At 43.2% G+C, this 18,980-nt stretch overlaps 1 protein-coding gene across 1 annotated transcript in view; it reads right to left on the bottom strand.

Moving 5' to 3' along the window:
- CCNY (cyclin Y) overlaps positions 1-18,980 on the bottom strand; it is a 192,314-nt gene that overhangs the window by 57,252 nt on the left and 116,082 nt on the right. Inside the window, exons 2-3 of the mRNA XM_077491106.1 lie at positions 3,226-3,300; positions 599-633 (exon numbers count right to left, since the gene is read on the bottom strand). Of these exons, the coding sequence (XP_077347232.1) occupies positions 599-633; positions 3,226-3,300 (110 nt within the window). The remainder of the gene's footprint in view (positions 1-598; positions 634-3,225; positions 3,301-18,980) is intronic.

The following is an 18,980-nucleotide window of genomic DNA, read 5'->3' as shown; positions in this document are numbered from 1 at the left end:
AGGTGAATCAGGAGGGAACACTTCCGCCGCCTGTAAGAACGATCAGGCGGCTGAACTGCCACCATGATTGTTCTTACGGTGCACAGAATTGCCGGCGGAAAAAATGATATCTGGATGATGCCTGTAGCTGCAGGCATTATCCAGATAGCCCCACTCAAAGTACATGATGTCATATGACGTACTGCCATCGGGAAGTGGTTAAGTGCCTAGATGACCTGGGGAGTAGGTTGTCATATCCAGTATATGGATCAGTAGAATAAGGTCACAGTGGAGCAGTGTAGGGTAAAAAAGAAGGCAATTCTTTTGTTGGTAATACAAAACAAAGAATCCAATAGGTTTTGTTACATAAAACGTGTTAGTCTCTTTGTATTTCTTTTGACAATTAAGGAATTGATTTTAAACTTTACCCTTTATATTATCCTGTACTGGTGACCCGATCAATGATATGAAAGACCCCCATTGGAGCTGACAAAACTACATATACATATATATATATATATATATATATATATATATATATATATGCCCACAGATTCCGTTCTACAAAGTTATGGCAATGGAACAATTAACACATTATACTTGAATAGTTATTACTTACGTGATTTATATAAAGGCTTTTTCGCTTTTCTCTCACTGTGAAAATACAAGAACATTAGACTGGCAGTAGCAGAGTCAAGCACAGTTAAAACAACTTCTGTGTAGTTATAAGGGGAGTAAATATGCAGAAAGGACACACAATTCCTAGATGTTATTGTATTTGGCCCCAAACCTAGGGCATTTTCTGCTTCATTTGGTTGTAAAATAGTCAGTCTGCTAGAACCTGATTTTTAACTTGGCGGAAGTCACTGATTGGCTTCTCTGGGCATTCTGCCTCCCGTAACCATTCATACTTCTACTATGAACAGGGAAGTTGCATGTCTCCATCTGCATATAAAGTAAATGATAAATCATAGACCCAGCAGCACAGTATTACCCCCTCCACTGCCCACAGCTGGAGTCCCTGAAAGATGTAGGCTGGTGTGTGATTTAGCTTGCCCAAAAATCTACCCATATCTAAAACAGCAGTTCTGGTAGACTGACCACTTAAAGCAGGGGTCCTCAAACTACGTCCCTCCAGCTGAGAAACAAACTCTGACATTCACAGACATGACTAGGCATGATGGGAATTGTAGTTCCTGAACAACTGGAGGGCCGTAGTTTGAAGACCCATGATTTAAAGTGTATGTACAGCCAGAACATTTAATTTTATTCCTAGAGTGGGGAAGTGGTAGAACCTCTGGTAAGTTTTTATAGCTGTGGCCTTACTGGAATGATTCCGCCTCTCTATTACCACTGGTCATTGCCAATGGGACAAAATCTGATGGGAATTCAAAACCTTTACAGTTGTCACCAGAACAAGAGGTGAGGGTACACCTTTTCCAATGGATTCACCTTTTCCAATGACAACTGTCTAGGAGGGAACTCCTCACTTTAGAGAGATTTCCTCTTACTTCCTTTTGCGTCTCCAGGACAGTAAGGGAAGAGAAATCTCCCCAATGGGAAACAGATAGAAGAAAAAAAAAACTTACAGGGATGTTCACCCCTCCAGTCCTTTTCAATTGGGGTCCCTTGAGCTGTGGCTGGTTGACCTCCCATCTGATGGTACCTACATATTTGTGGGTCCAACACCAGTCAGCGGTATGACACCAAAGATTTTTTTAGCCAATTGCATGGTTGGTACTCTGACCCCCACTGTAAGGGGGGGGGGCATACTTCTCACTGACCACCAATGTAAGAGGCATTATTTCCATTACCCACCGATGAATTTTAGCAGGGGTTCTCTGGCACCCAAAATAATTTCAAGGGTTTCTCTGGCATAAAAATAAAAAGGTTGAGAAAGATTGCTCTACTCTATCCAAAACTAAAAAGTTTTGGCTATACATGCAGGACAGTGGAAACAAAAAGAGAGGGGGAGATTTACTAAAACTGGAGTACACAGAATCTGGTGCATCTGTGCATGGTAGCCAATCACTTTCTAACTTCAGCTTGTTCAATGAAGCTTTCACAATAAAACTTTGAAGCCGATTGGTTAATATGCGCAGCTGCACCAGATTCTGTGTGCTCCATTTTTAGTAAATCTCCTCCATTGTGACACAACTATGTATATTATAGAATACGATGGGAGACACCATTTTTGTTTTCAGTTGTTTATTTTTATGTTGCTCCTAAAGTCTAAGTATAAGCAAAACTTTTTGTTTCATTTTGGATAGAGAAAGGGAGGTTTATAACCCGTCAGATTTTTTTTTTCGCCATCTGTGTCCCATCATGGAGATTTCCCTTCACTCCCTGTCTAATAACCAAACAGGAAGTGAGATTAAAATTAAAAAAATAAAGGAATCACTTAGGGACTCCCAGGTCACCAGGATTAGTGTCCCCATTGTAAGATGTCCCCCCTATTACCTTTCTGGGGACAAACCAAAATTTGGGATTTTCTTTTACTTTTACTTTCAATGATAACGGTAAACAGGACAAATAGAGAGGGTGAATCTCCTTAACGAGGGCACAGGCAGCAATAAAAACTCATAGGTGCTCTAACCTATCATCCCTCTATCCAAAACTAAAGAAAGTTTTGCCTTTAGGTCCACTTTAAGGCTCAATTATCAATTTTAGTATTTGCTAAAATCTACTTTAAAGGCTAAATTCATCTTTAAATTAAATATAATAAAAGCATGTTTTTTCAGGTAAAATAAAGGGGGATTTATTTATTTATTTTGCAAAGGAGCCTGCAAAGTATTGCAGCCATGATCAGTGGATGGTAGGTGCAATGTTAGGCTCTTACAGCTCTCTGCCTGTACCACTGTAGGGCTTTCAGTTGCTGTGCTACAGGAAGCTGAATTTCCAGTCCACTGAGAACTACAAGTCCATCTGCTGCGGTGGCAGGTGGGACTTGTCGTTTCTTCATTTACAGATCTCTGTGAGTAAATTATGCGACTGTGCAGATGGAAACCTGCACAGTTTTGCCAATTTTATATATGATAGTGGCTGAGGAGGGAGAGCCCCTGTCCGCTCCCCTGGGCTCAGGGGGTGAGGGTTGGGGTGCCTAGCTACATGTTACACCCTGAATACGGGTGTAACATGTAACACGTTTCTAAACGTGGAGATGACCTTTAATTCTTTTGCCCAATTTTTTCATATTTTAGAGGCAGAAAGCCATGCTTGATAGAAAAACAAGTAAAATTTTCATACCATCTGTTTGGGATTTGCTGAGGAAGATTGTGCTTGCCCGAGGATGATCAGAGGGGTTAAATTCCATATTCATATCTAGAAATGAAAAAAATAATAAAATACATTTAATCTGCATGTAGTTCAAGTGTAAGCATTGTTTATTCAAGCAGACAAGAGCAATTTATAGACAAGCAAACAATTTGCCATCCCCAGACAAAAAGCAATTTACAACGCTAAAGAAATTATTTCTGCATAATAAGGCAACCTATGGCGGGAACAATCAAGAAGAAAAACAAATATAGAGAAGAAAATAGGGCACTGAATATGACAATTCAAGAGAATGATTTTGTTTCTCTACCCTAAGAAAATATTTTATGTGAGGCATGCAAACAAAGCAGCTCCAGTCTATATTACAAGTTTCTAAAGTTGACCATGTAAGCATGCCCATAGACCAGGGGTCTCCAAACTGTGGCCCGAGGGCCAGTTGTGGCCCTTTGCTAGCCTTTTTACGGCCCTTGGGGCACTATTCCTCCCACTGATATGAGGCGCTATTCCTCCCACTGACACCAACAAGGGGGCACTATTTCTTCCACTGATACCAATGATGTGATACTGATAATTAAAAATAAAGGAGTACCATGCTTAGGATAAATGTTAAAGGTTGCAGCCTCCCCTAAAAAACTCCCCTAGGACAGCTCTAAGATCATTAAAACAGCAGAAATGGGGTCAGTGGTGCTACCTAAGTCCCAGAGAGAGAACTACACTTTCAATAAATGGCTAGAAACACACAGAATAAAGGAATAGGTAATCACAGTGGTGAGGTTGACCACTTACACCCTGCGTCTAGAGGTGATAAGTGCTAATTCTGAACAGGCCCTCCTGTATAAAACACTAGGGGGTAAGTCCACAGAGGTGGCCCAATGGACAAAACTACACCAGCAAAGGTCCAGTGAATCCCTAAATATGTGGAAAATAATATATAATATGTATATATATATATATATATACATACACTTAAACTATTAACTATGTGCCCAAATGGAATATGTAAATTAATATATATATATATATATATATATATATATATAAACAAAACCACTCTTACACCTTAAATCCAAATATAGGTCCTAAATAAACAGACCCATACATGTATAGTGACCAAAAATTATAAACTGTCCACACACCATCAAATGGCATATAAAAGTACTTATAAGTGCATCAAATTAGTTCTAATATACAAAAAGAATTATGTAGCAAAAAATTGTATGAAAAAAATATATGTGGAAAAAAAATGTAATAGAAAAAATGCATATAGAATCCAAAAGTTGCAAAAAAAAGCAGCACATATAGCCGTTCCAATATAGACGATTGTTCATGCTTTAACAGATTATTGCAGGTGACTTTTGTGCTCGCAGTTTTTTTCAGATGACTTGGGCGTCCCCACTCACCAGCTCATATAAACGGTTATATGTGCTTTTTTTTGCAGTATTGCGGTATAGCCACGCTGCCTATTCATTTCAATGGGCAGGAGCAGTTTAGGAGCAGTGTATACACCGCTCCTTCACCGCTCCAAAGATGCGGCTAGCAGGAGTTTTTTTTAATGTCCTGCAAGCACACCGCTCCAGTGTGAAAGCACTCGGGCTTTCACACTGGAGAGACAGGAGCGGCTCTTTACAGGCGCTATTTTTATTGCTGTAGCGCCTGTAAAGTCACTCAGTGTGAAAGGGGTCTAAGGGCTATATATAATTTAGGGCGCATTCACACCAGAATGCAGTGCGGGAGACCAACGTCCCGTGCACGTTTTCCGAACAACGTTCACAACGCAATGGGTGTGCGATCTGCTGCTGGTGTCAATGTATTCCTAATGACACCCCAAACGCAGATTGAAAATGCAGTGCATTTATCTGCACCAGATTGTATGGTACTGCAGTACCATGCGATCCGGTTGCAGTGTGTTTTTAAAAGTAGTGCATGTACTACTTTTGATGCAATCCAGAGTGATTTGAGCCCATTCACTCCTTATTTGGAGTTGTTAGTGAGGATTGGAGTGTATTGGATATCCAATTCACTATGACTGTATAAATTATGTCGGAGGGAGTGACGGGTCCAATCACATGACCCCTGATGATGTCAGACGTACTGACGAAACGCATGGGTTTACGCAATACGTCACTTCTGTCATTGTGCTGGAGAGCAGGTGGAACACAGCTTGGCGTACCGGCTCCATTTTATGTGCTTTTTTTACTGGAACACATTTTTAGGAATAAATGGCTACAAGTTACGCTATGAGGAGTTCTTTTCTCCTTCACTTATAAACCCCGTCTGGCTACATCGCTGATGAGAGGTGTCTGCATAGGTGGTTACATCTTTACTTTGCTGGTGAGAGGCGTCTATATGGATGGATACATCTCGATACATCCTTCTGTTTATCAGACACCTGTCATGGGTGTCTGATAAATCTGGTGAGTAGGATGTTTCCTAAACTGGTGGAAGACAGTACTTTCTATTCCTGTCACTGAATTTATTCATCACTGTCCACTTCATTGAAGAATTGTCGGTGGTGGATGTTTTTGGACTTCATTGAAAATTTATATTCACATTTGAACATTATTTGATCACACAATTTTTTTAATTTATTTGCATTTATTTTCAATACTATTTATACATTTTAGCGCAGTATGAAATTAATTATTACATTTTCTTTTTACTATTTGACCTTTGGTTATACTACGAGCTGCTCTATATTTAGTTATATTTATAATTGTGGTGTCCAGGGTGCCCGGCTTAAGCCCCATACACACTATCAGTTTTTCTGCTGATCTTTGTCTTCAGATTTACCAAAACCATATAGTACAAGGACCTGCCTGATAGACGTTTCAATTTGTATGCAAAGGTTTGACCTCATATTATATGGTTTTGGTAAATCTGAAGGAAAAAATCAGCAGAAAAACTGATAGTGTGTGTGGGGCTTTAGAGATTTTTCACCTTTATTTTACACAATTTGTTATGTTTTGCATTTGAGTCTGAAAAGCATTTTAATTGCAATCAGTGGATCACGAGAGCAATGCACTGGCTTTTGCTGGTTATTCTGTGTGCAGCAGCAAGCACCAGGCGGAAGGGAGAGGCCAGGAGCGTCGGCATGGGACCCAAGAAAAGGATCTGGGCTGCTCTGTGCAAAACCACTACCCAGAGCAGGCAAGTATAACAGGTTTGTTATTTAACAAAAAAAAAACCACAAGACTTTAATTAACAGTGGGTCCAAGCTGAAAGCTCAAAATTGGTCTGGGCAGGAAGGTGTTTAAGTGCCCTGTATTGAAGTGGTTAAAATCTTCATTATTTTATTCAAAATGTAAAACTGTAAACCATTTAAATTTACCTATAGGTAAGCCTTTAATAGGTAACATTACAGTTTAGGAGATATTCACTTTGCATGTAGCCGCTGACGTCAGCGGCACATGCGGTGTAAAGGTTCAGCTGAAGGTCCGGCAGCCACTGCTGGAAAAAGGTCTCCCGTGGGCATCGTTGCTCCAGCCACAACCCAGAAGACACGCCGAGGGGAAATGTCAGCTCCCTCAGCAGTGACCGGGATAAGCTGCTGACGCTTGTTCTAAGGTATTTCATAATGAGCTAGTATGCATTGCATTCTAGCTCCTTATGCCTTTTGCCTTACAGATTTTGTGCGGGTATACAACCGCTCTAATGTGGTTGTAAAGGCAGAAGGTTTTTTATCTTAATGAATTCTATGCATTAAAAATAAAAAGCCTTCTGTGTGCAGCTGCCCCCTTAATACCTACCTGAGGTTCATCTAAATCCAGTGATGTTGTAGTCGTGTCTCGGTTGCCTGGGACTCCCCTCCTTATTGGCGCCATTGGCTCCCGCTGCTGTCAAAGTCAGTCAGCCAATGAGGAGAGAAAGGGGGCAGGGCCAGGTCGCAGCTCTGTATCTGAATGGACACAGGGAGCTGTGGCTTGGCTCGAGTGCCCCCATAGCAAGCCGCTTGCTGTGGGGGAAGGAGGGAGGGGCCAAGAGCCGGTAAAGGACCCGAGAAGAGGAAGTTCAGGTATGCTCTGTGCAAAACCACTACACAGGGCAGGTGAGTATAACATGTTTTTTTTTGTTTAGGTAAAAAATAACAATCACTTTAAGGCTCCTTTCACACTTCTGTGACTTGGGATCTGACTTGTGAGACCCCAAGTTGCAGGACATGTGAAACTCAATGTGTGTGTATGAGAGCCATCCCTACTGATACTACTGAAGTCACGGAGACTTCAGAAAAAAGTTTCTGCACTACTTTGGTCCGATTTTTGATGCGACTTTGGTCCAGAGAATGTAAAGTCACATCAAAGTTGCATTGTAAAGTTTCAATGGGAGTCACAGGACTTTGTCGTCTGACAAGTGTCAAAGGAGCCTAGGTGTCCCTTGCTCTTCAAAAGGTTGAGCACCCTGCAATAGCCCCTGTTCTGCCGTATAGTGTCCGGCCATCATATAGCGTCCGCCCCGAGCAGACGAAGCTTCGGAAAATTTCCGAAGCTGAACGGCGCCTGCGCCGTGAGTGGAGGTGGTAGCCCCACCATCCAAGCGGACATAGGGTTGTGAGTATTAAAGGGCCCCTCGCTGCACTCTGCTCTTTTTTATTCCTACTCTATGTCCACTTGGATAGTGGGGATAGAACCTGGACTCACGGCGCAGGCGCCGTTCATCCTCGGCAATTTTCGGAATCGGTGTTGCTGTGTACTGCGCAGTACACAGCGGACACTATCCGATGGAGGACGTTATTAGACAAGACAGCCCCTCACCACGCTGACATCTGAAACAAACAGAAAGGCTTTAGACACTATTCAATGTCATATCTCCCAAATAACTCAAGTGTCAGGAGGTACAGAATACAGATAACAGAAGGTAGATACTACAAAACAGAGAGTATTGTCACAAAACCTATATATCATTCAATTATTAGCACTTCATTCATCAGTCATCCCAGCATTCAGTCACCCCAATGGGAGAACTGAGAACATTTTGTCACCCCCACCATGCCCTGCAGGGAGCGGGTCCGGCCTGACTCCATACTCTGTACTGGGGATGGTAAAATCAATATTACAGAGTGGCTGACATCTGATACACAGAACATTTCTACCTGTCATTTCTGTTATAAGCGAAAGAAGCAGAACTCTGAGAATGGGCTTAATAAATGACACCCTTCTTTTCAGATACTGGGGCTAAACCATCCTGATTATTAAAACCGGCAAAGGTGCTCCAAATAACACGTCGCATTTAAAAATGAAATGTGCTGAGTGGTGGTAATTATTATCCTGGCATTCAACACATGCAGCCAGCTCCAATCATAGCTGGATCTCTATAGTTACCAGTAGGAAAGAATGCCCCGAATCTGAGCCAAGTACATGGTAGTGTGTTCAATGGTTTCAGCACAAACCTCTCTGAGATCAATGCGTATTTTCTGTACTTGAATAAAATGTTTAGTCTGACAAATAAAAACAAATGCAGCCACTGCATCTAAGGACTGGTAAGTTGCAATATATTCCATTTTTGTTCCTGGGTTTAGGTCTTTAAACAGTAAGTGCCGGTTCACACCAGTGCGACCCTGAAGTCGACATCCCTGCTGATTACACCGTGGCTTGCATATGATTTCTTTTCCAGAAGTCAATGCAGGTTGTGATGAAGTTGCACCAAAGTAGTGCAGAAACCACTTTCCAAGTCGGAGCAACTTCACACCGGTTAGAATGGTTGCATTGCCATTAATGGGGCGCGACTTGACACGGCAGCGGGAACCAGGGATAACTCTACTTTAAATATAACATTCCCCTCTGGGTGATCCATGTACATTGCAGGGATATTAAAGTGATACTAAAGTCTTGTTGTTTTTTTTTTACTTAAAAATAACAAACATGTTATACTTGCCTGCTCTATGTAGAGTTTTTGCATTGAGCAGCTCAGATCCTCCTCTTCTCAGGTCCCTTCCCGCTGCTCCTGGCCCCTCTCTTCTACCGAGTGCCCCCACAGCTAGCAAGCTTGCTATGGGGGCACCCAAGCCAAGCCACTTCTCTGTGTGTCTATTCAGACACAGAGCCACGGCCCCTCTTACTCATTGGCTCATCGACTTTGATTGACAGCAGCAGAAGCCAATGGCGCCCGCTGTGTGTCTCAGCCAGGAAAAAGGGGGGCTGGGAGAACGGTCCACACCCGGTCACCCAGAGAAACAAAACATGAAGGAGGACTATCTCGGCATGGGCGCCTGCAGGTAGGGGCAAGGGAGGTCAAGTGCCCCCCCCCCCCAAGCGGGGCTGGTGATACCTACCCCCCCCCCAAGCGGGGCTGGTGATACCTATATGCAAGTGTGCATATCAATCTGAGTCAATGCGTTGCATGTCCCAGGGCCGTCACATACACAACATGGAGTGTGTGTTAGGAATGATGGTGTTTGCGGCCCCTGAGCTGAGGGCAGGCAGTAGCTGGAAATACAAAGCTCTCCCGCAGCAGCCTGTTACCTTTCACATGCTGCAGACAGCGTCTGCTAATGCTCAGCCCGACCAGATCACGAATGATTTATCTCCCCTCCTCCTCCTCGGCTCAGACTGCCGGCTGTGTGTGCTCTGCCTAGACATGTGTGTGAGGCCCAGCGCTCCCTTCTAGATAGGGGCCCCAAGAACACCCACCGCATGGGGCCCCAGCCTCATCTGAGCTGCCTGGCATGTGCAGCAGTTGTTGAAGCCTTCCATCTGCCTTTTTTGGGGTTAGTAATCCATGTAATTCTCTCTAATGTCAACTGAAGCTTGCAATATAGAAATTGGAGGAAAGTTCTCCATACTAATGATTGTGTGCGTATGGGGGGTGAAATGTGTCTGTGTGTATGGGGGGGGGTTGGGGGTGTAATGTATCTGGGTGTAATCTGTGTGTATTGGGATGTAAAATATCTGAGTGTATGGGGGTGTAATGTATATGTACTCAGTCTCTGATCATCTCCTGTACTACGTTTGCAGTCTCTGACCATCTCCTGTAGTATGTCTGCAGTCTCTGACCGTGATGACATTGTCGAAAAGGGGCGGAGCATGGGTGACCTTAAAATTATGCCCCCTCCTGAAAAAAGTTCTACGGACACCCATGCATCTTGGTACAAACTTAAATAGCATACACTCAAGATTTAAAGTAAAAAATATACATGTTTTTATTAATACAAAGATTACATGAAACACAATAGTCTAATACATCAGAAAAGGTGCATGGCAACAATCCATGTATATCACCAACATATGGTGTCTCAGCCAATCAGGAAAGAGAGTCCCCGACAGCTGTGTCTCTCATGCAAATCGCTGGTTTGAGATGGGGCTCAGGTAGGTATTAGGGACGCTGCTGCACACAGAAGGTTTTTCATCCTAATGCATAAGCATTAAGATAAAAAAAATCTTTTGCCTTTAAAACAACTTCTTTAGCAAACTTTGTTGCAGATTCCTACCTTTTGTTATTTTGAAGAAATAACGGTTTCTTTCCCTGTGTCCATGTGAATCTAATGGGAGTGGTTTTATAATTATCAATCAGCTGCTGCACTTGCAGGGCTCTAATGAGAAAAGTGACAAGGTGTGCACCGCTTAAGACATGGGAATATCTCATCAAAAATGAAATTTTTGTTGCAGGGGAAGTTCAAAATCTGACCCTGTATCTTAGTGACTTCTGAGAAAATCAGTCAGCCAATCACACAAGCAGAAAATTGCATTTCTGGGGGGCATTCTGTACCTCATCTGTAAGGACAGTAAACTGGCCTTTTGTTTACAAAGTTTAAGGACCCCTCTATAAAGGACTTGTTCAGTAGAGTGGCTAATCTACAAATCACTATATTTAATACAAGAACACGTTGCATGTCTATGGATATGAACAGTCTGCAGATTTTTAATGAATGTGAATATTGGCCAGTCTTTTTATTTTTTATTTTAATCCTATTTTCTATTTTGAATAGTATAGTATAAGAGCCTGGCATACACGTGGCAACTGATTGGAGAAAAAAATAAATGTTACCTAAAATAGTTGTTATAGTTGCAATGCAAGTATAAGGTATAGTTATATTATAGGAACACCATATCCTCGGAGTGTGAAGTCCCCTCCTCTGTGGATCTAATAGCACACAAAGCGATAAGGAGAGCAGACAGATGAAATGCCGCCAGAGATACCCGATTCCATTACTCAACAAGGCTATTTTTTCCTGCCGATAATCTCAGTTTGTGCAAGTCTATTATGTTGTCCCATAGACTAAAGAAAACAAGAGAAGAACAATAGGCACTCAACACAAAAGAAATAGAAACCTATGTTGACTGCACCAGGGCGGAAAAAACAACGCGGATACAGTAATTACCTCTTTTACAGGGAATGGTATGAGAATCTGGCTCCATTCACACCTACTATGTCTTATACATGTTACTGCTGATCCCTACTGGTCAGTGTCAGCACAGAGCATCTGATCTGTCCCAGAAGCCCTGGAGAAGAGAGAGAAGAGGGGGGGAGGGGTCCCCTACACGGCATGCATGCGCACTGCACGGCATGCATGCACACTGACAACTCATCACCCACAGAGATTAAGAATGGTTTAACCACTTCAATACCGGGCACTTTCACCCTCATGAAAGTCCAATTTTCAGCTATGTTGCACTTTGAATGACAATTGCGCGGTCATGCAACACTGTACGCATATGAAATATTTATCATTATTTGGGGATAGAGCTTTCTTTTGGTGGTATTTAATCACTACTGGGGTTTTTATTTTTTGCTAAACAAAAAAGACCAAACATTTAAAAAAATAAATATGTTTTCTTAGTTTCTGTTCTAAATTTTTGCAATTAAAGCGATTCTCGTTTTTTTCCCCTATAAAAATAACAAACATGTTATACTTACCTGCTGTGTTGCAGTGGATTTGCACAGAGCAGCCCGGATCCTCCTCAGGTCCCTCTTCTGTGATCCTGCCCCCCCCCCCTCCTGTTGCGTGCCCCCACAGTAAGCAGCTTGCTATGGGGGCACCCAAGCTGAGTAACAGCTCTCTTTGTCCATTCAGACATGGAGCCCCACCCCCTCTCTCCCCTGATTGGCTAGCAGACCTTGATCGGCAGCAGCGGGAGCCAATGGCAGCGCTGCTGTGTCTCAGTCAATCAGGAAGGAGAATCTCGGAAGGCTGAGACACTTGTGGACATTGCTGGAGAGAGAGGGACCTCAGGTATGTGTTGGGGGGGGGGGGGTGCTGCACACAGAAGACTTTTTATTCTAATGCACAGAATGCATCAAGATTTAAAAAAAACCTTCTGACTTTACAACAACTTTAAGTAATTTATCTTCTTCACTAATGGGCACTGATGGTACTGCACTAATGGGCACTGATGATACTGCACTGATGGGCACTGATGATACTGCACTGATGGGCACTGATGATACTGCACTGATGGGCACTGATGGTACTACACTGATGGGCACTGATGGTACTGCACTGATGGGGCCTCCCTGATTATCAGTGTAAACAATGTGCTGACAGCTTTGCCAGTTATCGGCTTTCTTTTCCTTACTTACACAGAGACAGCGTGTGAAGAAAGGACTGCCATTAACTCGCAAGTTGGTTTACCTGTGATTGGACACAGCTGATCCTATGATAAAGGGCAGCTGTAATTGACCCTTTACCGCGATCTGTGATCAGCTGTGTCCTAAGGACACAGCGGTCACACAGCGTGCCCAATGCACGCCCCAGGGGGCGAGGTTCTTGGAGGACGTCCATGGACGCCATCCCAGAACTAAGGAGCCATGCTGTAGCCATCTTTCAGCTATAGTTTGGTAATGAGGTGGTTAAATGAACGCCCATCAAAATAATCTCTTAAAGATACTCTGAAGGGACACTGTAGTGGGGTAGCAGCCAGCGGGTAGAACCACAGTGTGCTACAGGCCTCTGACACACCCGGAAGTGTCGGATGCAGAAGATTTTAGGCAGGTATAACTCTGCAAGAGACTGAAGATCAGAGTCATATGCAGAAGGACTGTAAGTAATAATAATGGTTTTTATAGGCTGGCGGTTTTAATTTATTTTTTTATTTTTTTGTGACACAGCCATTTTAAAACCTAATCAATTAGGGTTTTTTAAAGGAAGATCAACAATGTCACTCTACATCAGGGATTGGACAAATTTCAATCTATGTATTGGCAGGGTGGTTGTTCAGGAGTCACTCTACCAGTCGACTTCTGCACAACCGCCCTGTTGGAAGATTTCCGCTCGATCAGCGCAGGTGGCTATAGGTGGCAGTGCTGATCAATGTATTCTGATGATGGGGAAGTATCACCGCTGTCAGAATACAGAGGCACAGCGGGAGGATATCCTTATCCACACTGAATGTGTAGACGGGGGAATCAAGTTTTTTTTTTTTTTTATCAACTTGAAAAAATAAATGAATCATCTATGGGCTGCCTAAGGACAGGTTATAAAACTAAATGGCACTTCTGTTAGAAACCATAGAAAACATTCTGTAATATAAACTGGAAGCATAAAATCCAGGGACGGTCTCTCCCACAGCCAGGAGCATTATAGTGAGGCCGATTGTTTAGTACCAAGCAAAATACCCGTACAGTATGCATTTTGTAGGATGAATAATTCAGCACCCATTCACTCTCTCGTCTCTTTCATCTCTCTGCCTGACAAGACAGACGTTTGACAATTGGGGTTTGATATCCATCCAAACATATTGTTTGCAGTTGTGTGAGCTGACTGCAGATGAAAGATTACAAAGATCGCCTAGGCGGCCTGAATGCCGCGTGCCTGGAGGTTTTGCCTTGCAGCGCGGGGGTCCAGTGTTCACAATACTTACATGGAGTTTGTACAGTCTCCCTGCACTCGCTCGACTTTTTCCTTAGTACTGTGTTCACATTAGAGCTCATTTTCATTTGATGTTCCCATGATGTATTCACTATGGTGCATGTCCGGCCTTTTTCCTTAGATTTACATTGAGGAGGGCACCTAGAACCAGGCCTGAAACAACTAAAAGATTATGAAAATAAAATAACTGTCCACTATTTTCATAATCGATTCGTTGGCCTGAATTATTTGTTTACATATCTGGAAACACAGTGCAACGCACATATAGCTCTGTACACCGTCCATACATGTCAGTATACACAGTGCAGCACACACGCAGCTCAGTACACCGTCTGTACACGTCAGTAAGTGCCTGAGAACTTATGAATGTGAATGTGTGAGGAGCAATGCCTCATGGGACACACAGTCCTGGACAGAAGGACATGATTTAAAGTGGTTCTAAATGCAGAAGTCTTTTTACCTTAATGCATAAAGCCACTGGCTCCTGCCCTGTCAATCACAGTCATTGAGCCAATCAGGAGAGGATGGGGGGCTGGACCGACACACGCTCTGTATGTGAATGGACGATGTCCATTGAGCCTAACCGAGTGCCCCTACAGAAAGAGGCTAGCTATTGATGGCACCCGGCAGTGGGGAGGAGCGTACATCGTCGGCGGGGGACCCAAAAAGAAGAGGATCAGGGCTTCTCTGTGCAAAACCATTGCACAGATCTGTTAAGTATAACGGAAGAAAAAGAGGACGTTGTGACTTTAAATGAGGCGGTGACCGGGCAAGGTCAGTTGCCTCCATCCCTATTTGAATAAAGCAATCAGAATGACTGGGGGTTGGGACTTTAAATGAAGCAGGCAGGTGTAAAACATTTAAATTTATTGGAAAATCAATGGTAAGTTGCATGAGGGTAATCATGAGTACACCAAGAAGACCAATATATTCCATTCAATGGATAAACATACAGCAATAACAATTGACCACTAAAAATACAAATCACATATGTTTATCCATTGAATGGAATATATTGGTCTTCTTGGTGTACTCATGATTACCCTCATGCAACTTACCATTGATTTTCCAATAAATTTTAATGTTTTACACCTGCCTGCTTCATTTAAAGTCCCAACCCCCAGTCATTCTGATTGCTGTTAAGTATAACATTATAGTAATATTTTTTTTGCTCAGTAAAAAAAATAAGCTGTACTGAGCTTTTTCAAGTGTGCAAGAGGCCTAAGAATCACTTTAAGTGATTCTAAAGACGGAAGTTTTTTTACCTTGCTATAGGATCCCTCTGAAGGCAGGAGGAGCCAGAAGCACTGGTGAGGGACCTCAGAGGAGGATCAGGGCTACTCTGTAACCAGTTAGCGGCCTGTCCATAGAGGGCGCACTGGCGCCGCCTCCCCTATCCATGGGTACGGCCCCCTGATCTACATATCAGTGGTGCCAGACCATGGATTTCACTGGGGGGTGTTTTTTTTTCGAAGCACCTGAAGGCTCTAATAGGCTTCAAAAAAGGGTGGCCTCGGAGTGCAAAGCATTGTGCTCCATGACCACCCAGTTGTGTGACCATAGCAAATACATTTTTGCTATTTTCACACTAAAGTTCCTCCTTGCCAATCAGGAGGCAGGTCTGTGAGACCTGTTTCCCAATTGGTCAAAGCGTCAGGCGATCCTTTTGGATGGCTAGCGCTTTGGCGAAAGAGGAGACAAATGGTGGAGGTAGCTGGAACAGCAGACGTCAGAGCCGCAGCGTGTAAGTACCGGACTGCCCGGGGGGATGCTGTTTCAGTGCCGTGCCACGCTGCCGGGGGGGGGGGGGGCGGCTCTTTGTTTGCCACCATATAGCTAGTTATTTATATTTACCACCACATATAGATAGTCAAGACAAGAATACATTTTTTAAGGTTTTTATTTGATTAATCAAAACAATAAACCGGCCAACTAATCGATTCTGAAAGTAATCGTTGCAGCCCTACGTAGAACCTGTGTTTTTACTGCTTTTTTACCGTTTCTGTCCTGCTGACATCTTCCCAGCAACACAGACAGAAATAAAATGCTTTTCTTTAGTAATGAAGGGGATAGCTAGAACCCCTGTCAGATTTTTATCTCTGTAGCAGATTTTTCCCCAGACATTGTTTCTCTTACCAAACTCTATCCAAAACTACAAAATGTTTTGGCTTTTTGTATACTTTCATCTGAATTCACACGTATTGTTTTGTGGAAGCACGCAAAATTGTGTGCTTTCAAGCACATTTACGAAACGCATTAAAAAAACACATTGATCTTACACTGTAATTCATGGCAAAAGAAGCTGTTAAAAAACAATGGGTTGGCCTATGTGTAAGGCCCATTTCACACATGCGAATGGTATGTCCGTATTTCATCCATCCGTTTGCAGATGAAATACGGGCATACATTCATCCCTATGGGATAGCGGGTGTCTGTGGATGAGCATCCGCAGACACCCGCTATTGTCCGCCTCCGCAACTGTCCGATTCTGCAGACGGAGGAAAATCCTATTTTTCTGTCCGTCTGCAGAGCGGATCGGATGAACACGGACAGACGGTCCGTGCTCATCCGATCCCCATAGAGGAGAGCGGAGAGCTGACAGGGCGGTCCCTGCACAGTGTGCGGAGACCGCCCTGTCCGGCGCCGGCTCAGCGGGGACAACGGAGCGATCCCCGCTGAGCGAGCGGATCATCACGGGGCGGATCATTACCCGTCCCGTGTGAAAGAGGCCTAAGGCACAAATGCACAAAAAGAAAACAAAAAAACACACACACACACACACAAACACACACATGTGCAGCACAACTGCAGGCATGTTCACAAAACACAAAGACTAGGTTCACATTTGTGTGTTGCAGGAACATGCGCTAACTTTCACGCATTCCTGCAACGCACAAAGATCGCTTGTCCCTTTTGCAGGTGTGTGGTGACCTTTATTTTTATTGGCACCCCAATGCACCTTGCTAACTCATACTATAAGGTTGATTTACTAAAAGGCAAATAGACTCCTTGGAGCATCCAGCCAGATAAGGTATATTACTATTGTTGGGAAGGAAACTCCTCTGTAAATTATCCTCTTTGATGTCCCCCACTCTCCATCCACGACCGGAAGTGATATCACCTGGCTTCTCCCAACGTGTTGCGTCACAGACATGACTTGACAGGAGAAACCGGGTGACGTCACTTCCGGTCGTGGCCGCGACCAGAAGTCTCTGATCTATGTGAGGTTGAACACTGCATTTTTCATATGCAAATTTGCTGCTGCTCAATAAACTACTTTTATTTGATTACAGCACTATGGAGATCGCTTGCTATTCTATGTGAGCTTTGAATCAAGGAGAGTGGAAGACATCAAAGAGGATAAAAAAAGTTTACTACCCAACAATTGGAATATACCTCATCTGGCTGGATGCTCCAAGGAAAGGACTCTGCTGTTTTGCCCATCAAGGATATTTAACAGAGGCGTTACTAGACCTGTAGGGGTCTTAACTTGACGTGAGAGACTCGGGCACACTATTAGTGTACTATGGATGGTAAAGCTATTATCACATAGACACCTTTTGAGGCAGCTTTAGCGCTAAAAACGTTCTTTCATAATGAGCTTTCACACTGGGGTGGTGCACTTGCCGGACAGGAAAAAAAAAGTTCTGCAAGCAGCATCTTTGGGGCAGTGTAGGAGTGGTGTATACAGCGCTCCTACGCCGCCCTGCCCACTGAAATGAATGGGAAGCGATTCGGAGGTGCCTGAAAAGAGCTTCGGAAGCGCCGCAACATGGGTGGTTTTAACCCTTTCTTCAGCCACTAGCGGGGGTTAACAGCGGGGGTTAAAATCACGGTAAAGGGCCACTAAAACGAGCAGCACTTTACCGCCAACGCAGCTGCAGAAAGTAGCCTTAAAAAAACTGAACTTTTTACACTTTATGTCACATTTATCACCAAGGATTTTTACACAAGCACTTTATTAATTTTATTTCTTGGATTGACTTTTTTGGGATTGACTAATCTTCTTAAGCCTATTATTGCCTTCTATATACAGTTTTGTGTTGTGTTGTGTTGTGTTTGCAGCTTTTCACATTTTTCATCACCCTTTTTGTCACCGTTTATGTGTACCGATTTATCAAGTTTTACGATGTATTTGCACTTTATGTTGGTTTCCCCTATTAAGCGCCACATTATCATCTTTATATTTACTCATTACTGTGTGGGAATACTTGCAATGTTGCCGGCCACGCATTGATTTTTTGTTTTGGTTGCGCATTAGTGTTTTTATTTTATCTTAAGCCTAAATAAAGATTTTGCATGATGTTGATGCGATTCTTTTCTAGCTTATAGAATTGTACAAGGATTCCCCAGTCTGGAGAGCTCCAAGGTCGAGGACATTATCTTTTCATAGGGACACAATAGCGAGAACTGAATGAAAGTAATACACTAAACCTATATCTTGTCAACAAAGCACTGTGTTATCATGAGAGCATACCTGACCATTCCTTTGTTACAAATTAAAGCGGTATCAAACCGAAAAGCAAGCATTTAATATATTGCAGCTTCTTGGATGTGATGGCTGCATTCATTTTCTTTTTTAGGATTTCTTTCTATTTTCATCTGGTATTGCAATCAGTAAGTCCATTCACACAGGGGCAACTTTGGATCCAACTTCAAGTCGCCCCAAGTCGCGCTACATGAAAAAATCTATGTAAGTGAATGGATCTGTCTTAATGCACACTAATGCAGTCGCTCCAACTTCAGAAAAGGTTCCTGTGCTACTTCAATCCGACTTCTGGGCCACTTGTACCCAGTCCTGGGGCATGGTGGGACTGTGACATCATAAGGGACGGGGCCACCGGGTGACATCACCAAATGACCATGCCCCATGCCTATATAAGTCATTGTGCACCGATCACACGGAATTACAGTGGGAGAGAGCATTGTG

This window comes from Lithobates pipiens, unplaced genomic scaffold (genome assembly GCF_037356315.1).
Source record: "Lithobates pipiens isolate NorthernLeopardFrog02 unplaced genomic scaffold, aLitPip1_a1.2 Scaffold_19, whole genome shotgun sequence".
Lineage (NCBI taxonomy): Eukaryota > Metazoa > Chordata > Amphibia > Anura > Ranidae > Lithobates > Lithobates pipiens.
Note: the sequence above shows the minus strand (reverse complement) of the source record. Positions and strands in the feature narration are given on the sequence as shown.